At 37.7% G+C, this 26,263-nt stretch overlaps 1 protein-coding gene across 3 annotated transcripts in view; it reads right to left on the bottom strand.

Moving 5' to 3' along the window:
- Positions 1–10,188: 10,188 nt before the first annotated feature.
- LOC106094502 (calcyphosin-like protein) overlaps positions 10,189–26,263 on the bottom strand; it is a 51,012-nt gene continuing 34,937 nt past the window's right edge. For all 3 annotated transcript variants that reach the window (XM_059363199.1, XM_059363200.1, XM_059363201.1), the window contains exons 2-6: positions 25,468–25,616; positions 25,250–25,369; positions 25,110–25,167; positions 24,765–24,977; positions 10,189–10,415 (exon numbers count right to left, since the gene is read on the bottom strand). In XM_059363199.1, coding sequence (XP_059219182.1) covers positions 10,314–10,415; positions 24,765–24,977; positions 25,110–25,167; positions 25,250–25,369; positions 25,468–25,616 — 642 coding nt within the window. In that variant the 3' untranslated portion in view covers positions 10,189–10,313. The remainder of the gene's footprint in view (positions 10,416–24,764; positions 24,978–25,109; positions 25,168–25,249; positions 25,370–25,467; positions 25,617–26,263) is intronic.

A 26,263-nucleotide genomic window follows, 5' to 3' on the forward strand; every position in this document is an offset into this window, starting at 1 on the left:
TGGCTTTATTTTTCCATAGCAAAGAAATTCTTGATCATTTAGCTTGTTTCGGAAGAGAAATGGAAATGAGAATTGTGAAATAATAACGATCTTCGCCTTAACAGTCAAAAAAATTTTAAAAATAACTCATTTCATTCCGAAACTAATATAGCTCCCATAAACTTCTGTAACACTTTTTGAGCCTTGACCCTTTTAAGCCTTGACCCTTTTAAGCCTTGACGATTATTTCCGTCGAAGCCAATACAATTGCGAAAGTGGTTATATGGGGGCTATACCATTTTAAAGACCAATAAACCCCATCTTAGAGCATAATCTGCCTATGCTCAAAGGATGTTTGAATGTTATAGCTTGTTTTTATACCCTCCACCATAGGATGAGGGTATACTAATTCCGTATTCTGTTTGTAACTGCTCGAAATATTAGTCAGAGACCCCATAAAGTATATATATTATTGACCGTCGTGACATTTTATGTCGATCTAGCCATGTCCGTCTGTCTGTCGAAAGCATTCTAACTTTCGAAGGAGCCGCTCGATAATTTGCACAAATACTTCTTATAAGTGTAGGTCGGTTGGGATTGTATATGGGCCATATCGGTCCATGTTTTGATATAGCTGCCATATAAACCGATCTTCGGTCTTGATTTCTTGAGTCTCTAGAGGGCGCAATTCTGGTCCGATTTGACTGAAATTTTGCACGATCTCTCTATTTTACTTCTTGAGCCCCCAAAGGGCGTAATTCTTATTTGAATTTAACGGCCGAACTTAGCACGCTTTTACTTGTTTAGCATAAAAATGTTAATAAACAAGAAAAAGGCTTAAATCGGATTATAATTGCGCCTTTTATAGGGCCAAGACTTTAAGTCGATATATCGGTCTATGTGGAAGCTATATCCAAGTCGGGACGATTTGGGCCAAGTTGCAGAAAAAGGCTCTTTAACTGGATAATACCTCAGCTATAACTTTGCAAAATTTCATGAAGATATCTCTATCCGTTCCAAAATGGCAGACTTATTTCCATTAATTTTTCTTCATCCCTCTGTGCGTTACAACAATTTTCAACGCATTTGCATGAAATTTGGTGTGGAATGTTCTATTACCAATCGGAAAGCTATTGCTCAATTTTTAATTATCAGAAATGTTTTTATACCCACCACTGAAAGATACGGGGTATATCAGTTTTGTCATTCCGTTTGCAACACATCGAAATATCAATTTCCGACCCTACAAAATATGTATATTTTGGATCGTCGTAAAATTCTAAGATGATTAAATGATGTCCGTGTGTTTGTCCGTCTGTCCGCCCATCTGCTCGTCCGTCTGTTGTAATCACTCTACAGCCTTCAAAAATTGCGATATTGAGCTAACATCTGGCACAGATACGTCGTTTTGATTCACGCTGGTTGAGTTCTTGAACGGGCCAAATTGGACCATATTGGGTAATGCTGACATATAGACCGATCTGCCGATAAAGGGTCTGATGCCCATAAAAGCTTTATTTATTTGAAGCAGTGGGTTATTTTAAACCTCCCGACATCTGACCTAAATATGGTTCAGATCAGACTATATTTAGCTATAGCTGCCATATAGACCGATCTCCCAATAAAGGGTCTCAAGCTCATAAAAGCGTTATGTTGTATCCAATTTCGCTGAAATTTCAAACAGTGAGTAGTTTTAGACCACCCACATCGGACCAAAATATAGTTCAGATCAGACTATATTTAGATATAGCTGTCATATAGACAGATCTGCCCATAAGGAGTCTGAAGCCCATAAAAGCTTTATTTATTACCCGGTTTTGCTGAAATTTGAAACAGTGAATTTTTTTAAGCCTTTCGAAATCTGACCTAAATATGTTTCAGATCGAGCTATATTTAGATGTAGCTGCCACATAGACCAATCTGCCGATAAAGGATCCGAAGCCCATAAAAGCTTTACTTATTACCCGATTTCGCTGAAATTTGAAACAGCGAGTTCTTCTGAGTCTCCCGATATCCGACCTTAATATGGTTCAGATATAGCTGCCACATAGGCCGATCTCCCGATAAAGTGTTTTATGCCCATAAAATCATTATTTTTTTCCGATTTCGCTGAAATTTGAAATAGTGAGTTGTTTTAAGCCTCCCGATATCCGCCCTAAATATGAGTCAGCTGTCATATAGACCGATCTTCCAATTTAGGGTCTAATCCCAAAAAAAAAAAAAAAAATTATTGTCTGAAAATGTTACTTGTATACAAGTTCTCGGGAAATAAAAAAAATATGATCGAGACCAGCTTCTATTAAGATGTAACTACGTATATAGCAGTGGAGTTTTAATAAAATAGGATGATCATTATATCCTTTTTTAATTTGGTCCACATCGGTCCGGACTCGGTTAAGGGTGCCATATAGAAAGAACTTTCGATTTAAAGTATTGACCCTATAAAAAGCGCATTTACTATCCGATTTCGTTGAAATTTGACGCAGTGGCTTATGTTAGGCTTTTCGGCATCCGTTTCCTTTATTGGTTCAGGTCGGTTTATTTTTGGACATAGCTACCACAAAGACCAATATTTTGTTCTAAAACATTGAACAGTGACTTATATTTATTAGACCACTCAATGTCCGTGCCGAATTTGGGTGCATAAGTTATCCACCGGGTATCCAAAGTTCGGCCTAGCCGAACTTAATGGCTTTTTACTTGTTTATATTTGAAATGAATTTTAATACTTTCATTACTTTATTTTGGTAAGGAAATTTAAAATTTGTTTATATCGATGTTTTTCAACTTTATGAATGGTATAAAGCCACTATTAATGTAAATTTTACGATATTCTACATTGGTTTTTTATTTATAAAATCTTCATAAATTATGGACTACATGTTAGGCTTCACTTACATCAAGCATCGCTATTTGTGCGCAATTCCAATGACATTCAAAATTGAGACTCTGAACAATAGGACCAACGAAATTTTATTCGAATAAATCACATCTACACTTTGCGTTGCACCACTTATAAAGTTTCATATCTATATGTATGTATGTGTGTTAAAGTTGTCTATAACTTGGTATGCATGGATTCGAACCAAAACACAGCGAACTGTGAAAAAGTTTACTAATTAAAAATTGTATCCAACTGCGACGAAGTACACTCACATCTAAAAGTTTGCGCTTTTTATCATTCTCTCAACATCAACAACTGCAGCAGAGAACAACAAGTTCACAAAAAAAAAAAAAAAAAAAAAAAAACACAAAATACTAATAAAATAAAAAACCAGCAGTACTCCAGCGTTTGAAACAAAGAAATTTATTTAGTCTTGCTCACTTTTTCTTTTTGACAACATGAAAAATGTGATTTTTCACGAACTTAAATTCATACAACTTTAGAGTGTGATATACGAAATTTTCAAAATGGAAAAAAGACAGAATATATGCACAACTTGTTTATAGCTTTGGCATAAATATAGTCAATTAAAAGTTTTACCAGTGTGTTGACGTTGTTAACAGAACCATCATATCATCAGCAGCAACGATGCTTTTTTCCCCAAAATACAGCATTAATGAAATTAGAACAATAGCAAATTGGATTTTTCTGAGGGTGTATCCAAAATTTTTGTGTGGATTAGTGTTTGTTTTGACACAGAATATGTTTTAGTAATTAGAAATACTTTCCATTATGAAGCTTAACATAGAAGTGCCGAATTAGTCAGATGCCATATATATACTTTCAATGGGATGAACCCAGGAATTTTGTCATGTAGTATTTTTATGGCTTAAAGTTATCGATTGATCTCCCAAACAATAGAATTGGAAGCGTGTTTGGTTTGCCAGTGCGGGGGTTGTGATAATATTTTTGTGATATCAAAGTGTATTTAAATCTGTTAAGTGAATCTGGGTGCAGATTACCACTATAAATTGCAAATTTTGTCCATGAGCATTTCACTAAGGAACAGGGACAAACTTCTCACATATCAATGAGTGCAGTCCGATTCAAGTTTAAGCTCAATGATAAGGAGCCTCCTTTTTATAGCCGAGTCCGAACGGCGTGCCGCAGTGCGACACCTCTTTTGAGAGAAGTTTTACATGGCATGGTACCTCACAAATGTCGCAGCATTAGGAGGGGAAAACCACCGCTGAAAATTGTTTCGAATGGTCTCGCCAGGATTCGAACCCAGGCGTTCAGCGTCATAGGCGGACATGCTAACTTCCACTATATACCATTCGACTATAATCCAACATAATATAACCCAACCTTATATAGAGTAAGATTTATTCTGATCCAATTTACAATTATTTAAACTGATTGAATCAAATTTTTATTTGCAATAAATGAAGGATCACAAATGCGTTTTATTGGGTTTTTTATTTGTCGTTAAGGTTGACCAGATGTCAAATCGAGAGATCAGCTCATATGTAAGAGTCATATATATTTATAAACCTATCTTAGCGGCATTTAATGTGGATGATGGCATATTTCAAATTTAAGTAGATTAAATCCTGTTATTGGATGATTGCTTGGGAAACAAGTTTCGGCTTTGTGTGCGTTGCTGATGCTAGATGTCGTTTTTAAGAAGATGTTGGCTGTTAGAGTGTTTGATACCATCCACCATAGAATGGGGGTATACAAGTTTCGTTATTCGTTTGTAACCCATCGAAATATTGATCTGATGCCCAACAAAGTACATATATTATGGATCATCGTGAAATAAGTCGATTTAGCTATGTCCGTCCGTCTGTCTGTAGGTCGAAAGCATGCTCTTGAAGGAGTAAAGCTAGTCGTTTGAAATTTTGCAGAAATACTTTTTATTAGTGCAGGTTGATGAGATTGCAATTGGGCCAAATCGGTCCATGCTTTGATATAGCTGTCATATAAACAGAGATCCCGATTTGACTTCTTGAGCGTCAAATTTTGCGTTGCTTTGCACTAGGCATGTTGTTTTGACTTCAAATTACAATGGCCAAATCGGTCTATAACCTGATATAGCAGCCATATCTGATATTTTGAAGGTGGTACTTCTAACAGCCATGACGTGTATGGCCCATATCGGCCTATAACTTGATATAGCTCTTACACTGATGGACAAATTACGGTACTTTGCCAATACCGCCTGATATTATTTTGTTCGCGTCATTGGCAAAGATTTTTAATACAATTTGGTATAAATCCAATGCCAGACAAAGAAGGCTATTGAGAATTGACGGCGTCACATTTCACAGCCAGGAGTGTTGTTGAGCTTTGTGCTTAAAATATTGTCGCCATTATAAAATATTTGTTAAAGAAATAAAAAAAAATGTTTTAATACAATTTGAGTGCTATAAACCTGTTCAAATACTAGAAAGCGGTGAAAATAGAAATAATACAATTTCTAAGGACATTCTACATCAAAAACATGATAGTCTCTTATGCGGAAAAAGAATGCTGTGTTGGTGTATTCATATGAAAACCACTTCTGAGAATCGATTAATACGGAATCAATTTCGGAATACAAAGAATAAATCACGTTGTAACATTATTTTGTAATCTTATATATAACAAGTAAAAGCGTGCTAAGTTCGGCCGGGCCGAATCTTATATACCCTCCACCATGGAGCGCATTTGTCAGTTCTTTTCCCGGCATCTCTTCTTAGGCAAAAAATTATATAAGAAAAGAAAGAAAGAAAAATCTGCTATTAGAGCTCAAGATATGATCCGGGTTAGACCACAATTAAATTATATGTTGGAAAGTAAAATAGAGAGATCGATTTATATGGGAGCTGTATCGGGCTATAAACCGATTCAGACCATAATAAACACGTATGTTGATGGTCATGAGAGGATCCGTCGTACAAAATTTCAGGCAAATCGGATAAGAATTGCGCTCTCTAGAGGCCCAAGAAGTCAAGACCCAAGATCGGTTTATATGGCAGCTACATCAGGTTATGGACCGATTTGACTCATACTTGGCACAGTTGTTGGATATCATAACAAAACACGTGGTGCAAAATTTCATTTTAATCGGATAAGAATTGCGCACTCTAGAGCCTCAAGAAGTCAAGACCCAAGATCGGTTTATATGACAGCTATTCCAGGTAATGGCTTGAATTAAACCATACTTAGCACAGTTGTTAGAAGTGATACTAAAACACTATGTGCAAAATTTCAGTCTAGTCGGATGAGAATTGCGCCCTCTAGAGGCTCAAGAAGTCAGGACCCAATATCGGTTTATATGGCAGCTATATCAGGTTATAGACCGATTTGAACCACACTTGGCACAGTTATTGGATATCATAACAAAACACGTAGTACAAAATTTCATTCCAATCGGATAAGAATTGCGCACTCTAGAGGCTCAAGAAGTCAAGACCCAAGATCGGTTTATATTGAAGCTATATCAGGCTATGGACCGATGTAAACCATACTTAGCACAGTTATTGGATATCGCAGCAAAACACGTCGTGCAAAATTTAATTCAAATCGGATAAGAATTGCGCACTCTAGAGGCTCAAGAAGTCAAGACCCAAGATCGGTTTATATGGCAGGTATATCAGGTTATGGACCGATGTGAACCATACTTGGCACAGTTGTTGGATATCATAACAAAACACATCGTGCACAATTTCATTCCAATCGGATAAGAATTGCGCACTCTAGAGGCTCAGGAAGTCAAGACCCAAGATCGGTTTATATGGCAGCTATATCAGGTTATGGACCGATTTGAACCATACTTGGCACAGTTGTTGAATATAACAACAAAACACGTCGTGCAAAATTTCATCCCAATCGGATAAGAATTGCGCACTCTAGAGGCTCAAGAAGTCAAGACCCAAGATCGGTTTATATGGCAGCTATATCAAAACATGGACCGATATGGCCCATTTACAATACCAACCGACCTACACTAATAAGAAGTATTTGTGCAAAATTTCAAGCGGCTAGCTTTACTCCTTCGGAAGTTAGCGTGCTTTCGACAGACAGACGGACGGACGGACGGACGGACGGGCGGACGGACATGGCTAGATCGACATAAAATGTCACGACGATCAAGAATATATATACTTTATGGGGTCTCAGACGAATATTTCGAGTAGTTACAAACAGAATGACGAAATTAGTATACCCCCCATCTTATGGTGTAGGGTATAAAAATCAATTTGTGTTTGTTTGTAGGTTTGTTTGTTTGTTTGTATGTTTGTGTGTTCCTTATAGACTCAGAAACGGCTGAACGGATTTTCTTGAAATTTTCACAGATGGTGCATAATGATCTTGTGGTGAAAATAGGGTACTACATTTTTTGATATCTAAAGGGGGTGGACCCTCCCCCTTACCCTAATTTTCAGAAACGCCAGATCTCGGAGATGGGTGGTGCGATTCAAGCGAAATTTTGTGTGCTCTCAAATAGTACCCTAAAAACAAAAATTTGGTATCCAAATTTCGGATGGGGTATCTAGGGAGGCCGCCACACCCTAAAACCTACCAAACATATATTTAGACCAATCACGACAATATGGGACTCAAATGAAAGGTATTTAGGATAAGAAAACGTATCTGACGTACCGACCCCCGAAACACCCCTAAATCGGACATATTTACCGATCATGGCACTATGGAACTCAAATGAAAGGTATTTAGGATAAGAAAACGTATTTGACGTACCAACCCCCAAAACATCCCTAAATCGGACATATTTATCGATCATGGCAATATAGGACTCAAATGAAAGGTATTTGCGAGTAGAATACGAATCTGATATCCAAATGTGGGACCACGTTTCTGGGAGTCCACCCCTTCTCCAAAACATCCCCCAAACAGGACTTATTTACTTACCATGTGAATATGGGGCTTAAATAAAAGGTATTTGAGTGTAGAATTAGAATCTGATTTCCAAATATAGGACCTCTCCCCAAAAACATCCCCCGAAGGGGACAAATTTACGACCATAGCCATATGGAGCTTAAATGAAAGGTCTTTGGGAGTAAAGCTCGTATCTGATATCAATATTCGGGAAAAGTGTATATGGGGCCACCCCATCCCCCCAAAACACCACCCAAATAGTAAGTATTTGCTGACTTTTGCAATATGAGGCTCAAAAAAGAGGGGTTTCAGATTGGAACACGAATCCGATATATATTTTCAAAGCCAACTCACTGAGTGGCCGTCCAACCCCCAAAACACCCCCAAAGCCGGTCACGTTTGCCGACTATGGAAATATGGGGCTCAAATTAAAGGTATTTGGGGAGTAAACCACGTGTCTGATACCAACATTAGGGACCAACTGTCTAGGGGACGTCCCAACACCATAACAACCCCCAAATAAGACGTATTTGCTCACCAAGACAATTTGGGTCGTAAAGAGAGTGGAACTAAATATTTATAGTTTTTAGGGCCAATACCCCAAACCGAACATATTTGCTGACTTTTGCAATAAGGAGTTTAAATGAGATTTGAAAACGAATTTGATATCTAATTTTGAGACCAATGGCTAAATGGAGTTCAAATAAATGATATATAGATATATGAGAATAGAACACGCTGCTGATATATTTTCCGGGCATAGTTTTGGGGGACCAACCCACTTCCCAAAACACCCCTAAATCGTTCATATTTACCGACGATGTCAATGTGGAGCTTAAATGAAAGGTATTGGGGGGTAGAACAAGCATTGATACCCACTTTCGGGACCAATTTTCTGGGGGTCTACCCCTTTCCCGAAATACCAGACAAACAGCACTTTTTTACTGATCATCGCTATATGGAGATCAAATAAAGGTATTTGGAAGTAGAATGCGAGTTAGATATTTAAATGTAGGAACATTTATTTAGGGTATCACCCCTTTCCCAAAACACCCCCAAACGAAAAAATTTTTCGACAATGACAATATGTGGCTGAAATGAAAGGTATTTGAGATTAGAAAACGAAATTGATAACCCATTTTGGGGCCATTTGAGAGAAGAGCACGATGCTGATATTTTTTCAGGCCCAAGTACCTGGGGGATCACCTTTCCCCCGAAAACACCACTAAATCAGACATCATGAGAATATCGGACTGAAATGAAGTATTTTAAGAATGGAGTACACCTTACATCCAAACTTAAATTCGTAGACCAATAAAGATCGTATGAGATTCATATAATGACACTTATATTGTTAAACTGTTAGTCAAGCGATATACTTTTTTCGTACCATGGTATTTCACTTAAAGCTCTTTAATTGTCGAAAATAAATATTCCAAGGAAACTTTTGTTCCATATAAAGTAAAAGTAGGCGCAGCGGAGCGGGCCCGGGTCAGCTAGTATAGAGATAAAATTTCATCAAAATCGTGCAAAGGAATCGAGGGTCGGGCGTAATTGGTTAAAATTTTGTCTTTAAAAATATTTATTGAAATTTGTCTTTTGAAAAATTTTTAGAAAAATGTTGTTTGGGGCAGATAAGCATAATAAAAAAATAATCTCGAGGATAGGTTGTCTGCAGAGAGTTTTTCGCTGAATGTTAATCCTTAAAAAAATTCATTAAACCTCCCAAGAAATCCATAGTATGACCACGATTGTTTAAAGCTTTATAGGCAAGAATTCGGCGTGCAGGGCAACCATATCATCAGTATCAACGCCAAGGCACATCCTCCCGCAGAGACGAAAAAGGAATTCTGGTAACTGATACAGATATTGTGATTGGAAAGTACATTTTCCCCAGTTGCTATTACCTGACAGTGGCTTCGAAGAGGATACCGTAGAAACAATCCATGATGATTGTAAAGAATGTATACCGCCTAGTCAGAATGAGGTGTAAGTGGCAGTTACCTGACAGAAAAACAGCATGAGTCGATAGGTCCGATCATTGGATCCTCGTCTTACCCTGTACCGTACACAAGAAAGGAGAAAAGGCAGTATGTGCCAACTAAGGAGGATTAAATCTCCTTCCCATCCCATACAAAATTCTCTCGAGGATAACTGTTGTAGACCAGATATTTACACAGCCCCAAATCCTGGAAATGATCCGAGAAGGATAGGTCTACACCATCTTACCATCTCTTCTTTGACACAACGCCGCTTTTGATTGTCATGTCTACGTCGGGTATCCGTTCAAAATTAAGAGCTACATATATTAGTTTAGGGTAGTAAACAAATACAAGTGGTGAAGAGCACATATGTATACAAATTAAATGTAATAATGAATAATCCGATCCTAGAATAACTTACCTGTACAATACTAAATACAAAATAAAACTGATGAATCTTATTTAGAACATTTATTAAAAATTAAATCAAATTTTAAATAGAATAATAAAAGGCGGACATATAAATTTATAAATTAGTATTTAATACAGAAATAACATTTATAAATATAAAGGCTGGAAATTCACAAGGCAAAAGCACGTCTCATCATTAAATCGAAATACATATTATTATCAATGGATGCACTTATTGTGGCGTAATAGTTGACAAACTCTTCCTTCGTTATCTATTGAAAAATAAAAAAAAAAAACATTAGAAAAGGTTCCATATTAGGTGATGACATTTAGTAATAAACAAATATTGTGAAAGACGGAAGAACAGTGCTAATGAACAATTTTGTGAGTTTATATGAAGTAAATAAAGGGTGTTTATTTTTTAAGAGATATAGAAAAGTACTTAAAAAAACACATAAAATTCAAAGAAAATGCATGAAATCTTTATGCATGTTTGAAGATTATTTAATGCAAATGTTGACCGTGACTGCGCCTAAAATGGTCCATCCGCTTAGTCCAATTTTGGCATACTCTTTCTTCAATGGTATTGCCAAAGCGTCAATTGAAGCGTGCTTGTCTGTGTAGACATGAGCTTTAACATAGTCCCACAAAAAAATAGTCTTAAGGCGTTAAATCGCACGATCTAGGTGGCCAATTGACCCATCCCGCATGTGAAATAAAACGTTAACCGGACTCGTCTCTCAATAAGTCGATTGTTAGGCGTGCTGTGTGGCATGTGGCACCGTCTTATTGAAACCACATGTCATGCAAGCCAAGCTTTCAAAAAAAGTTGCATATCTTCTCACGGTAGCGCTCATCATTCACAGTTATGTTACGATTCGCACCATCTTTGAAGAAGTACGGTCCAATGACGCCACAAACCCATAAACCACACCAAACTGTGAGTTTTTCTGGATGCATTGATAGCACTTGCAATGCTTCTAGCTGATTTTCACTCCAAAATCGACAATTCTTCTTATTTATGTACCCATTAAGCCAAAAATTAGATTCGTTGATGGAATGGAAGAAGCGCACGATGAACTTTCTTAACAGATCACGCATTTTGATAATAAAGTTCAATAATTTGCAAGCGTTGTTCGTTTGTAAGACGATTCGTGGTGAAATTATAGACCAAACTGATGATGTTTGACAGCGAAACAAAACAAAATACGAAACGTGCGTAAGCTGTCAAAAGAAATAAGCTAAAAAATCACCCTTTATACACAAGTAAAAACTTGATATGTTCGGCCGGGCCAAATCTTGGAAACTCAACGCCGTAGATTCTTCTAAAAAATTAGCTTGAAGTGCATAATTTTACTCTTGACTTAATTTCCCATGAACAATTAATCCACTAAACTTCGCCTTACTAAAGAATTTTCTATACGTCGTTTATCAATACCCACCCGTGAGAAGCATACGTTTTAAAAAACAAATGGTTTTACATTACATTAAAGAGGAAGAGAGCTTTGACTTTCAATCGCAGATGATTACAAGAATAACAAGTAAAAGCGTGCTAAGTTCGGCCGGGCCGAATCTTATATGTATACCCTCCAGCATGGATCGCATTTGTCGAGTTCTTTTCCCGGCATCTCTTCTTAGGCAACAAAAGGATATAAGAAAAGATTTGCTCTGCTATTAGAGCGATATCAAGATATTGTCCGGTTTGGACCACAATTAAATTATATGTTGGAGACCTTGTAAAATGTCAGCCAATTCGAATAAGAATTGCGCCCTTTGTGGGCTCAAGAAGTAAAATAGAGAGATCGATTTATAAGCGAGCTGTCGGCCTATAGACCGATTCAGACCATAATAAACACGTATGTTAATGGTCATGAGAGAATCCGTCGTACAAAATTTCAGGCAAATCGGATAATAATTGCGACCTCTAGAGGCTCAAGAAGTCAAGATCCCAGATCGGTTAATATGGCAGCTATATTAGGTTATGAACCGACTTGTACTTTATTTGATATAGTTGTTGAAAGTAACAATAAAAAACGTCTTGCGAAATTTCAGCCAAATCGGATAGAAATTGAGCCCTCTAGAACTAATAAGTACAAGTCATTGTTCAATTGTGTATAACAAAATATTGGTCTTTTAGTAGCTATATCTAAAAATAAACCGTTCAGAACCATATATAACATCGAAAGCCTAACATAGTCAATGTGTCAAACTTCTGTACTCACTGTCCCAACTTTCGGTGACATTGGACAATAAATACGCTTTTTATGCGCCTAAGACCCTAGATCGGAGGATCGGTCTATATGGCAGCTATATCCAAATATGGACCGATCTGGTCCAAATTGACGGTGAATATCAAAAGGCCTAACACAACTTACTGTCCCAAATTTCAGCAAAATCAGGTAATAAATATGGCTTTTATGGGCCTAAGATCCTAAATCGGAGGATCGGTCTATATAGCGGCTACATTCAAATCTGGACGGATCTGGGCCAAATTTATGAAGGATGTCGAAGGGCCTAACAATGTGGCTTTTATGAGCCTGAGACCCTAAATCGGAGGATCAGTCTATATGGCAGATATGTCCAAATATAAACCGATCTGGGCCAAATTGACGGAGGATGTCGAAGGGACTAACAAAACTCACTGCCCCAAATATCAACAAAATCGGATAATAAATGTGGCTTTTATGGGCCTAAGACCCTAACTCGGAGGATCGGTGTATAAGGCAGCTATATCCAAATCTGAACCGATCTGGGCCAAATTGACGAAGGATGTCGAAGAGCATAACGTAACTCACTGTCCCAAATTTCAGCAAAATCGGAAAATAAGTGTGGCTTTTATGGGAGTAAGACCATAAATTGAAGGATCGGTCTATATGGCAGCTATATCCAAATCTGGACCGATCTGAATTGATAGCGGATGTCGAAGGACCTAACATAACTCAGATTTTTACGCTGATCCAGAATATATATATTTTGTAGGGTCGAAAATGGATATTTCGATGTGTTGCAAATGGAACGACAAAATGAATATACCCCCATCCTTCGGTGGTGGCTATAAAAATATATATAGGAGCTATAACCAAATCTGAACGGATATCAATGAAATCTTGCAGATGTGTTAAGGTCGGTAATTAAACAACCAGTGCCAAATTTTGTGCAGATCGGTTGAAAATTGTAGTTACTACTGCTATTTCAGTGCAAATCGGCCGATACATATATATCGAAGCTATATCTAAATCTGAACCGATTTTGATGGAATCTTGCAGATATGTTAAGATCAGTAATAAAACATCATTGCCAAATTTTGTGTAGATCGGTTTAATATTGTAGTTTCTACGGCTATTTAAGTGCAAATCGGGCGATACATATATATGGGAGCAATATCTTAATTTGAAGATATGTTAAAATCGGTAGCAGAACAATCCATGCCTAATTTTGTGCAGTGATGATTAAAAACATCCACTGAGACATTAACATATGTGTTCTGTTTTTGCTTCTAACATCCCCTTCATAATTAAGCAGCAACAAGTTTCAGCAAACAACAGACTTTACAGCAGCGAGCCTGCTACTCTGAAATTGCAGTACAACTGCTGTAATAGCAGTAAAATTAACTACTAATATTCAGCAGACAGTGTTTGCTATTTTCAGCAAACATTTTTCTATGAGTGTAAAAATTAGGCAATATTTATACATAAACTTATTTAAACCAATTGCGAAATTCCGCAAAAAGATAGTTAACACCATAGCTATGTAAAAAAAGTATGTATAATATGAAATTAAACCTTGTCTAAAAGCATTTACTTCATTGAATTCTTAAGTGGTCACCCGGGTGGGTATTGGTAATCCACGTAGAGATTTTCAAAAAATATAAAAATGTTAATGTTAGAAGCGAAAATTATAATTTTTTTATTATATTTCAAATATATGTTCAGTGAGTCCAAACCACATCAAAATTGGACTAAAATTGACTAAGATATATGAATAATAAAACCGAAATGGTCACCCGGATGGGTATTGGTAAGGCGAAGGTTAAGGAACAGGGGATACTTCTCTGATCTCAATGAGTGCAGATCGAATAAAGCATGAGCTCAATGATAAGGGGCTCCTTTTTTATGCCAAGTCCGAACGGTGTGCCGCATTACGACGTCACTTGGTATAGAAGTTTTTAACATGGCGATATACATCACAATTGCTGCTAACATTAGTAAGGGGATAATCACCGCTGAAAATTTTTGGATGTTTACGGCGGGATTAGAACGGACATGTCAACTTCTGCGCCACGGTGGCCTAATTTTACATTACGTACCGATTTTTGCCAAACTAGACAATAATTAAAGCTTTTAGGGTCTTAGAGGAATGATCGTGAGATCGGGTTATATGTGAGCTATGTATAGCAAATTAAAAACTGATTTAGGCAATACTTATCATGGATACTGGATGTGATAAATAATACTATGTACGTGCAAAATTACAAATAGGACAAAAAATCTAAAAGTCTTATTGGCTCAAGAAATCAATTTGGGAGATGGGTTTATAAAGTAGCTCTATCAGGTTATAGACCGATTTTTATACCCCATGCCACTACTGTGGTACAGGGTATTATAATTTAGTGCTTTTGTTTGTAACACTCAGAAGGAAGAAAGCCAGACCGATCTATTGATAAGTATACCGATTGATTCAGAGTCATTTCCTGATTCAATTTTGCAATGTCTCTCTGTCCGTCCATCCGTCTGTCTGTCCATGTTATTTTGCGTACATAGCACAGTGCGCAATTTTCATTCTATCGTCTTCAAATTTGGCACGGGAGTCTGTTTTGGCCTAGAGACAAAGGCTATTGAAATACGAAAAAATCGGTTCAGATTTGGATATAGATCCCATCAGCGACGTAGCAAGAATTTTATTTGGGGGTGCGCCAAATTTTTTCAAAATCGAAAATTGCCAAAATTCTCCTTTTACTATGAAATCGGAAAAGATACCTTAAACTTTTTTTTTTTGTAACTTGTGGTCGCTACCGGGTGAAGGATCAGGCCCATGGGTGGTAACATTTGGTTAAAGTCAGAGCTGAATTTTGTACTGCTTGGCAGCACACTATTTATAGGGCGGTCCTAATCATTCAAAAGCTTCAAAATGTGGTTGTCTTTGCATATGTCTGAAAAAATAATTGCTACATATTTCCAAAAAAAAAAAAAATTTTTTTTTAACAATTTTTATGACATTTTTGATGGTAAAGATGTACGGTAGAAAAGAATTTCAAACCCACTAATTTTTACCCCGTAAATAAAATTAATAAATAATATGTAATGACAAATGACCTAGCAGGAACCGCAAGTGTAGGAATCTGCTGACTAATATTATTTTAACACATTTCCTTTCTTAAGGTGGGCACAACAAGCCGATTACTGGCTTAGGTGTATGTCCATAGTGGCATGGATGGATTAATATATGCACCCTCTTTTCATCCTAACCTAACCTAACCTAAGGTGGGTGTTAAGTTCTTTCCATTGTAAAAGGATTTTCTTTGAAGAAAATCAGTAATTCAAAATGTAAATCTTAAAATTTTTTAAAAAATGTTTCACTGTGTCGTAATCTGCGGTCAAAGCCTACAGAAATAATAAATTTCTACCAGAATCAACGCTGCTTGCTATTGACTGATAGATTTCGATCCTAAGACATTTGAAATAATTATTTTAAAATGTAAAACAGGATATAAAAAAATATTTGCTCTGCTATTAGAGCGATATCAAGATATGGTCCGGTTTGGACCACAATTGAATTATATGTTGGAGACCTGTGTAAAATGTCAGCCAATTCGAATAAGAATTGCGCCCTTTGGGAGCTCAAGAAGTGAAATAGAGAGATCGATTTATATGGGAGCTGTGTCAGGCTGTAGACCGATCCAGACCATAATAAACACGTATGTTGATGGTCATGAGAGGGTCCGTAGTACAAAATCGGCAAATTGGATAATAATTGCGACCTCTAGAAACTCAAGAAGTCAAGATCCCAGATCGTTTTATATGGCGGCTATATCAGGTTATGAACCGATTTGAACCTTATTTGACACAGTTGTTAAAAGTAAGAATAAAATCCGTCATGCAAAATTTCAGCCATATCGGATAGGAATTGTGCCCTCTAGAAGCTCAAGAAGTCAAGACCCAAGATCGGTTTATATGGCAGGTTATGAACCGATTTGAACGATACGTGGCACAGTTGTTGGATATCGTAACAAAATACTACGTGCAAAATTTCATTCAAACCGGATAAGAATTGCGCACTCTAGAAGCTCAAGAAGTTAAGACCCAAGATCGGTTTATATGGCAACTATATCAGGTTATGGACCGAATTTATCTATTCTTAACACAGTTATTGGAAGTCATAACAAAACACGTCGTGCAAAATTTCAGCCAAATCGGATAGGAATTGCGCACTCTATACGCTCAAGAAGTCAACCGATTTCAATCATATTCGGCACAGTTGTTGGGAGTCATAATTAAACACCTCATGCAAAATTTCAGCCAAACGGATAAAAATTGTACCCTCTAGCGGCTCAAGAAGTAAAGACCCCAGATAGGTTTATATGACAGCTATATCAGGTTATGGACCGATTTCAACTATACTTGCCAAACAGAATGACGAAATTAGTAAACCCCCATCCAATGGTGGACGGTATAAAAATTAGGTATAACATATAAAAGCGTCCTAAGTTCTGGCGGGGCCGAATCTTATATACCCTCCAACTTGGATCGCATTTGTCGAGTTCTTTTCCCGGGTTTGTCGAGTTTTTTTCTTTCCTAAGAAGAGATTTAGACAAAAAAGGATATGAGAAAAGATTTGCTCTGCTATTAGAGCGATATCAAGATATGGTTCGGTTTGGACCACAATCAAATTATATGTTGGAGACCTGCGTAAAATGTCAGCCAACTCAAAAAGTAAAAAAGAGAGATTGATTTATATGGGAGCTGTATCGGGCTATAGATCGATTCAGACCATAATAAACACGTATGTTGGTGGTCATGAGAGAATCCGTCGTACAAAATTTCAGGCAAATCGGATAATAATTGCGACATCTAGAGGCTCATGAAATCAAGATCCCAGATTGGTTTATATGGCAGCTATATCAGGTTATGAACCGATTTGAACCTTATTTGACACAGTTGTTGAAAGTAAGAATAAAATACGTCATGCAAAATTTCAGCCAATTCGGATAGGAATTGCTCCCTCTAGAAGATCAAGAAATCAAGTCCCCAGATCTGTTTATATGACAGCTATATCAGGTTATAGACCGATTTGAACCATACTTGGCACATTTGTTGGATATGATAACAAATTACGTAGTGCAAAATTTCATTCCAGTCGGGTAAGAATTGCGCACCCTAGATGCTCAAGAAGTCAAACCCCAAGATCGGTTTATATGACAGCTATATCAGGTTATGGACCGATTTCAACCATACTTTGCACAGTTGTTGGATATCATAACAAAACACGTTGTGCCAAATTTTATTCCAATCGAATAAGAATTGCGCACTCTAGAGGCTCAAGAAGTCAATACCCAAGATCGGTTTATATGGCAGCCATATCAAAACGTGGACCGAGATGGCCCATTTGCAATACCAACCTACCTACACTAATAGAAGTATTTGTGCAAAATTTCAAGCGGCTAGCTTAACTGCTTCGAAAGTTAGCGTGCTTTCGACCGACAGACGAACGGATATGGCTAGATCCACTGAAAATGATATTACGATCAAGAATATATATACTTTATGGGGACTCAGACGCATATTTCGAGGTGCTACAAACAGAAAGACGAAATTAATTTACCCCCATCATATGATGGAGTTCGGCCGGGCCGAATCTTATATACCCTCCACCATGGATCGCGTTTGTCGAGTTTTTTTCCCGGCATCCCTTCTTAGGCAAAACAAGTAAAAGCGAGCCAAGTTCGGCCGGGCCGTATCTTATATACCCTCCACCATGGATCGCATTTGTCGAGTTCTTTTCCCGGCATCTCTTCTTAGGCAAAAAAAGGATAAAAGAAAAGATTTGCTCTGCTATTAGGGCAATATCACGATATGGTTCGTCATGGACCACAATTTAATTGTATGTTGGAGACCTGTGTAAAATGTCAGCCAATTCGAATAAGAATTGCGCCCTTTGGGGGCTCAAGAAGTAAAATAAAGAGATCGATTTATATGGGAGCTGTATCAGGCTATAGACCGATTCAGACCATAATAAACACGTATATTGATGGTCATGAGAGGATCCGTCGTACAAAATTTCAGGCAAATCGGATTATAATAGCGATCTCTAGAGGCTCAAGAAGTCAAGATCCCAGATCGGTTTGTATGCAGCTATATCAGGTTATGGACCGATTTGAACCTTATTTGACACATTTGTTGAAAGTAAGAATAAAATACGTCATGCAAAATTTCAGCCAAATCGGACGAGAATTGCGCCATCTAAAAGCTCAAGAAATCAAGTCCCCAGATCTGTTTATATGACAGCTATATCAGGTTATGAACCGATTTGAACCATACTTGGCACAGTTGTTGGACATCATAACAAAACACGTCGTGCGAAATCTCATTCCAATTGGGTTAGAATTGCGCACCCTAGAGGCTCAAGAAGTCAAGACCCGAGATCAGTTTATATGGCAGCTATATCAAAACATGGACCGATATGGCTCATTTACAATACCAAAGGACCTACACTAATAAGAAAAATTTGTGCAAAATTTCAAACTGCTTCTTTACTCCTTCCGACAGACAGACGGACGGATGTGGCTAGATCGACATAAAATGTCGCGACGATCAAGAATATATATACTTTATGGGGTCACAGACGAATATTTCGAGTAGTTACTAACAGAATGACGAAAGTAGTAAACCCCCATCCTACGGTGGAGGGTACAAAAACTGGGAAGACCCTTCCATTTCTCAAAACTCAAAGCTGAGACCCCCAAATTTATGACATATTTTCATTGCCTCAAGTAATGACTAATTGCATGCAAAAACTTTTTGCGCCATCCAAGGACTGAGGTTTCCACGGACATTTTATTAAAAAATGCCAATTTTGCAAACATCTTTCCCCAGTGTATGGATTTTGTGTGTTTTCATCAAAAAATGTGGTCAAAATTTGTACTCAATTTTTTAAAAAAAATTAGAACGAAATCTTTAATAGTTTAGGCTTTATGTTATTTTTAATTTGAATTTTATTTTTCACAAAAGTGTATTTGTTGGTGTATTTTGTATTGCAAACATATAAGTAATGAACAAACTGCATCCCTTGGTACACAGTTATAATTTCGAGACACCTTTGTGCATCGATTTTAGCCCATATGATAACATAGTAAATCATAGTAAATTGTAATAGCTTTCTACAGTAAATTAGCTGTTTAGAAATGCTTTCTCAAGCATCATAATAAGCCTCTGCGAAAATTTCAAAAAGAAATTTGTTAGTCAAATTGCTCGGACAATGTAAAAGCTATTCCGCAGGGCTTTTTAAGCACTTTCCAGCAAACAAAATTTTTGAAAATCGGGCCATAAATTCGCTTTTGATAACCCGAACAAAATTTTGTGGGTCGAGGTGACCAAGTTTGAAAGCCCATCAATGGGCCCCTGGGACTTTTAGGGCCCTGAAATCTTAAATATAAAAATCAATTTGAAGATGATTCCATCACCCACTATCTAGGAGCCCATTTACTGGAGGGCCATTGATTGAGGTCACAAAGATAAATGTTCAATGGAGCGAGCCAGCACACGCCCTAATGAAGAAAATCAGCAAGAGCAAAATTCATATTGTAGTAGTTCCGGAATTATTCTTTGCTAAAACTGTCATAATTGGAGGCCACCGTAGCGCAGAGGTTAGCATGTCCGCCTATGACGCTGAACGCCTGGATTCGAATCCTGGCGTGACCATCAGAAAAAATTTTCAGTGGTGGTTTTCCCCTCTTAATGCTGGCAACATTTGTGAGGTACTATGCCATGTAAACTTCTCTCCAAAGAGGTGTCGCACTGCGGCACGCCGTTCGGACTCGGCTATAAAAAGGAGGTCCCCTTATCATTGAGCTTAAAACTTGAAACGTACTGCACTCATTGATATGTGAGAAGATTGCCCCTGTTCCTGAGTGGAATGTTTATGGGCAAAATTTGCAATTGCAAAACTGTCATAATTATTTAAATTATATATTTTCCCCAGATTTGCTTACGTGGGTTGCAACAGTGATGAGACAGGGAGACGGTGGAGCATATCTTACATCACTTTATCTGCCTTTCGACTCTCCGACACCGTTACCCACGTTGGAGCTGCAACGTCTGGTAGGAAAGGTAGTACCAACATTAATAAGCGGGGCACGCTCTGGCAGAATTCTTGAATACTAACGACCTAATACAACTTAAAATTGATAGCACCGCTACCTTTGTTAATAGGATTAGGAGGAGGAGGAGGTTTTAGATGCGACAATTTGTTCGGAAAATCTAATCAATTAGTTTCAGGCATGGAGGGCTTACATACAACACTCCTTCTCTGAACAGAAAGAAAGAAGCCTTTGTAATAAGTTGAAAACGAACTAGAGAAAATTCGGAAGACTACTCAGAAGAAAATTTGGGCAAGATAATTTAGATTGTCCAAACATAGGAGACATTGACAATAAGGCCAACGTACAATTGAACTAGTGGAGTCTTACGAAAATAGATAAAAAAGTTGCTCTCAAAACCCTTGTCCAAACTGACATGGGAGTAAGAGCAGAGACAGCGTAGGATATATTGAGGCTTTTAATAAAAACGCATTTTCCACAGGATACGACGGGATTCACGGACACACTGGAATCTTGGAATAATTTGGTTGATCGAAGGCTTATTATACGGAATTTATGGTCAAGGAAGCCTTGAGGAGCTTCAAACCATTTAAGCCACCCGGGCCTGATGGAATATTTCCGGCGTTACTACAAAAGGAGGCAGACTATCTGGCGCCCCAACTGGGCACTATTTTCACAGCATGCCTGGCACTTGCATATACATCGAAAGCCTGGCAAGAAGCATGGGTGTTATTTATACCCAAACCCGGCAAGGCAAGTAATGCAACACCAAAGGGTTACACAACAATAAGCCTTACGTCCTTTCTTCTCAAAACCATTGAACATATAGTGGATACCATGATACAGAGTAGAATAGTCAGCGAACTGGTCAGATACAAAATACACGCCTATTACAAGGGAAGTTCAGTGGAGACTGCCCTGCACGAGATTGTGCATAAAATAGAAGAATCCTTCAATGCGAAGACGTACACATTGACGATATGCATTGACATCGAGGCGGCGTTTAACACCGACCGACATACTGATCCAATCGTTAGACCAGTACCGGGTAGACCTGGAGAGACTGTATAAACCATATGCCAAGGAACAGGTTGATAGATTTTGGGCCCCATGAAGGTCGGTGGAGACTGTCCTGCACGAGGTTGTGCATAAAATAGAAGAATCCTTCGATGATAAGACGTATGCATTGACATCGAGGGGGCTTTTAACAAATTGCGGACGGACGCACTGTTCCAATCTTTAGACCAGTATCGGTTGGACCCGGTCCTTAAACCATATGCTAAGGAAAAAATGGATAAGTTGAGGGTTCCATGACGCAAGCAAGGGAGAAAGTGGCATAGGGTGACCATGGGTGGCCAGCATAAATAATCTTTAACGGATGCTGACTGAGGAGGGATTTGAACCCAGATAATGTTATAATACTTCTAAGAGGTAAGGATTTGAACCATCTATGCAGAAGAGGCGAAAGGTTCTCGAAAATACCATATGTTTTCTCAAAAAAACGATTTCGATATCTAACAATGTCAAGTACTTCTTGAACAGGAAGTGTCACATTCAAGAACGTACTGAGAAGCCTCACAGATGGGCACTATGTAGCTTGGCCGTAGTCACGAAATGGGGCATGAATCCGAGAACAGTCCATTGGTTGTACAAGAGAGTTACTAGACCAATACTTACTTACGTCTCAGTAGTTTGGTGGACAGCGATGGAGAAAAAGTGAAAGGTAAGGATAATACAACAGATTCAGATATCCGACCCATAGACATATATATAAAGTGTGGGGCAGCCACTACGGGAGAATAGATAGAGAAGCAGGTCATACCATCGATGTGTAATGGAGGCGATGATTGGAAACCTGGAAAAAATGGAAGAAGTTCCGATCGGATACCTGAGACGTCGCTTCAAGTCGAGTGCAAGGCAGTGCTACCAGCGACACAGTTTTGTATTGACGGAACTCTGGAATTGCCATATGGAAGGTCATACCACACAGATGCATCAAAGCTAGAGCGTAGGGTGGGCCTGGGAGTCAACAATGAGAACCCAGGGACTAAGATTTGTTTTCGACTGCCTGACCATAATACGGTACTGCAGGCGGAGATCCGGGCGAATGCGTGAGGTGGTGTGGTGTTAACGCAGACGTCGAGTGTAAATATCAATTTTACTAGCTGTGTATGACAGCAAAATGGCCATCAGGACAATAACAACCAAGATGACAACTGGTTGTTAGTGTAAGAAGATGACAAACGCATACTTTGATGATGGCACGATTCTCATCGTTTGGGTGCCGGGACAAAGCGGAGAAAAGAAGAATGATAGCTGACAATTTGGCCGTGAAGATTAGAGACTGCCATTAATAAACTTGGTTAACCTGAAGCCTTTCGGGTCGCCGCAGTTCGAGTTAAGGGCGTGGACTACGAATGCGAAACAAACGGCAGGACGGCGAAAATCTTATATGGAAATCCAGATTGTGGAAAGACGAGGCTATTGCTGAAAGTAAGCAAGCAGAGGGTGAGTATAGCTCTTGGTATCATAATAGGACACATAGGACTTCGAGGTCACTTATGCAAAATCGATGCGTCAAGTGATGGCACGTGTAGAGCATGTGATGAGATGATGCTTTAGAAAATTTTTGACAACAAATAATTTTCATATTGAAAATGACGCCTTTTTTAAGCCGCTAAACATATTGACACGACTCTTATTTTTGTACACACATATACTGGCACAATTTGTGTAAAATTTGAAATACAAAGCTAAAAAATTGACTAAGTTGATAGAAAAAACTCCGAAAAAAACTAAGGCAAAATGTTGATATTTTAAAATTAAACAATCCATACCTCGTTAATGGTACACGATGGTATAGCAATGTTTTTTTTTTTGGACCTCGTCAAGCCCTTTCTCCATAATCCTAAACCATGCAAATCGGTTGAGTACATTCAGAAAAATGCTTATCGTAAATATGAGTTGATTACATGGTATACGTTAGTTCATACTCTTTACTCAAGTTTAATTAAAAATTCGTAATGGTTTAGAAAATAAACTTTGTAAAAATAAAACCAATTTTTTATAAGTATATATGATATAATTAAAAACTCAGGTGGTGTTAGTAATTTTACTTAAACTTATTTCTTTGGAAAAAGCAAGCACTTTACCAAACATTGGTAGAAGCATATTATGGTCGATGATACCTCTTCTAAATCTAATTACTGAATAAACTAGTCAAAGAAATTTCGAATTTTCATTTTTAATTCAATATATGTAACTTAAACGTTTACAATTTTTATTTCTTGACTTCACAATAACATGCTCAGAAGTAAATATATTTTAAGAACTGTTAGTTAGTGTTGAACTAAAATTTAATTTGCTGATGTGCATTTGTCAAATTGTTTGCATTACTTTTTCAAATATACAGGAGTTATATCAGGTTATTGACCGATATGGACTGCACTTGTCATGCCGTACAAGTCATAGAAAAACGTCACCTCCAAAATGTCAGGCAAATTGAGTATAACTGCGCCCTCAAGAGACTTATAAAGACAAATATTATAGATTTCTTGACCTTTAGAGCCACTAGAGAGAGAAATTCTTATTTGATTTGATTTACAACAACTGTGCCAAATATGCTTTTAATTGGTTCATAACTAGATATAGCTGCCATATAAACCGATCTGGGATCTTGACTTCTTGAGCATCTAGAGGTCGCAATTATTATCCGATCTCTCATGAACTTCAACATATGTGTCAATTACGGAATGAATCGGTCTATAGCCTGATACAGCTCCCATATAAACCGATCTCCCTATTTTACTTCGTGGGCCCCTTAAATTTTATTCGAATTGGCTGAAATTTTACAGAGCGACTTCTACTATGGTCTCCAACATTCAGTTTAATTATGGTCCGATCGGACGATAATTTGATATTATAGCTCCAATATCATAGGAATTCTTTTCTTTATCATATGTTTGCCTAAAAAGAAATACCGGGAAAAGAACTCGTCAAATGCGATCCATGGTGGAGGGTATGTAGTATTCGTCCCGGCCGAATTCAGCACGCTTTTACTTATTAAACATCAAATGAATTTCTTTTATGAGTCTTTTTGAAAATATTCACATAATTTTAACAAATACGGTTTAGAAACTTGGTTTTTGTCGTCTTAACCTTGAAAATGTTATTTTTATATGCCACCCTATGTCTGCTGAGGTCAAACTATCACTCAATTCTTTGCTCATATTTGAGTAAGTTCCAATTTGTTCATGGTCCACTGTACATTGCACTTTTATTCATTAACAACAAAAATAAATTTACTCACGATGCCATCGTTATTGCCGCGTCCTCCTTCGAAATTGTTCAAGTACTCTGTGAGTAATTCATCCTCAGATATTTCGCCAGTTTGATACTTGGGATTCTCCTTCACAGAGTAAACATTTTTCAAGTCGTTCACTGTAATGACTCCATCATCATCTGCATCCATTTTATCAAAGGCTTGATCAATGATGTCTAGACGGCACTGCGGCATGGATGGCTACTCCAAATGCCAAATATTTTTGAAAAGAATATCAAGGAGACGAAAAGAAAAGAAATGTGATCAAAGGAATTATCCTTGCAGTTCGCGACATGGTGGACACAAACGACCGCACACCTAGACTAAACTCACCCTTAGCTTGAGCAGGAACTCTGTCATATTTATGGACCCGCTGCCATCGTCGTCAAACCTGTATTATCGTCAAAACGCAGAATTAATGTCATTCATTTCATTCTTGGCCTTAACAGGCGTTGTAATGTAATGTAACTTACTGATGAAACAACTCCTGCATCTCCTCATCACCCAAGTCCAAGCCGAAATCACGTATACCTTTGACGAATTCATCTTCATTTAATGCCTTACTGCCATCATCGTCCATATTGCGAAAGGCTCTTTTGTCATAATAATTATTCAGGAACAGAGCACACGTAATAAAATGATAAAGTATTAAAAATTTATCTCAATTTAATGACGAGCCCAGGACACATACCTGCCAAGGCCTGAGATGCCGGTAGCACCACGACTGAAGCACAATAAACGCAATTTAGTTAATGTGTCCTTTTCACTACCATCGGCCAATTCCCGTTGCGATTTGTTAATGAGCTTTGCTTCGTGTGAATACAGATTCTTGGTCTTGTTCTGAAAAAGAAAGAAAAATTTAAAAAATCTTAATTAGTAGTCTTACCACCTGCAATCGAAAATAAATTCAAAGAAGGAATACAAATGGCAATACGTTTGTCTCTGTTAATTGTCTACCTGACGGAATTTTAATTTAATGACCTTACATCCAACAAAAATTTTTTATATAATCTAACACCTGCTCTAACTTGCCACATTCCATAAACTTATAAAGCTAAAATAGGAAAATATTCTTGGTAATATTCATCATATATACAATCATACTTGAATTTGTGAAAAATCCTGATGTTCCAATATTAAAATCTTTGCCAATACTAGCCTTAAGTAAATGGGCTTCTGGTGATGGTCTTATCGTCACACTGTGGCACACAGAGGAAAGAGGTGGCAAAAATCCAAATTTTCATGTGGACCTTCAAAATTTCGAAAGAAACTATGTTATATAAAATTTGCAAACAATTTCCAACACATGCACAGAATCATATGTACCTCCGAAGTAGTGTAATTGCCACAGAAAAAATGTCTGGCATTTCACAAAAACACATGCATTGGGAAAAAGTATAGCTTATTGACAGGGTTGTCGAGCGTGGTTAATGTGGTGATTGTATCATAGATGCATTTTCGCAATTTGTACGATTCAAATACAATTA

The sequence above is a fragment of the Stomoxys calcitrans genome, chromosome 2 (genome assembly GCF_963082655.1).
Source record: "Stomoxys calcitrans chromosome 2, idStoCalc2.1, whole genome shotgun sequence".
In the NCBI taxonomy this organism is placed as follows: Eukaryota; Metazoa; Arthropoda; class Insecta; order Diptera; family Muscidae; genus Stomoxys; species Stomoxys calcitrans.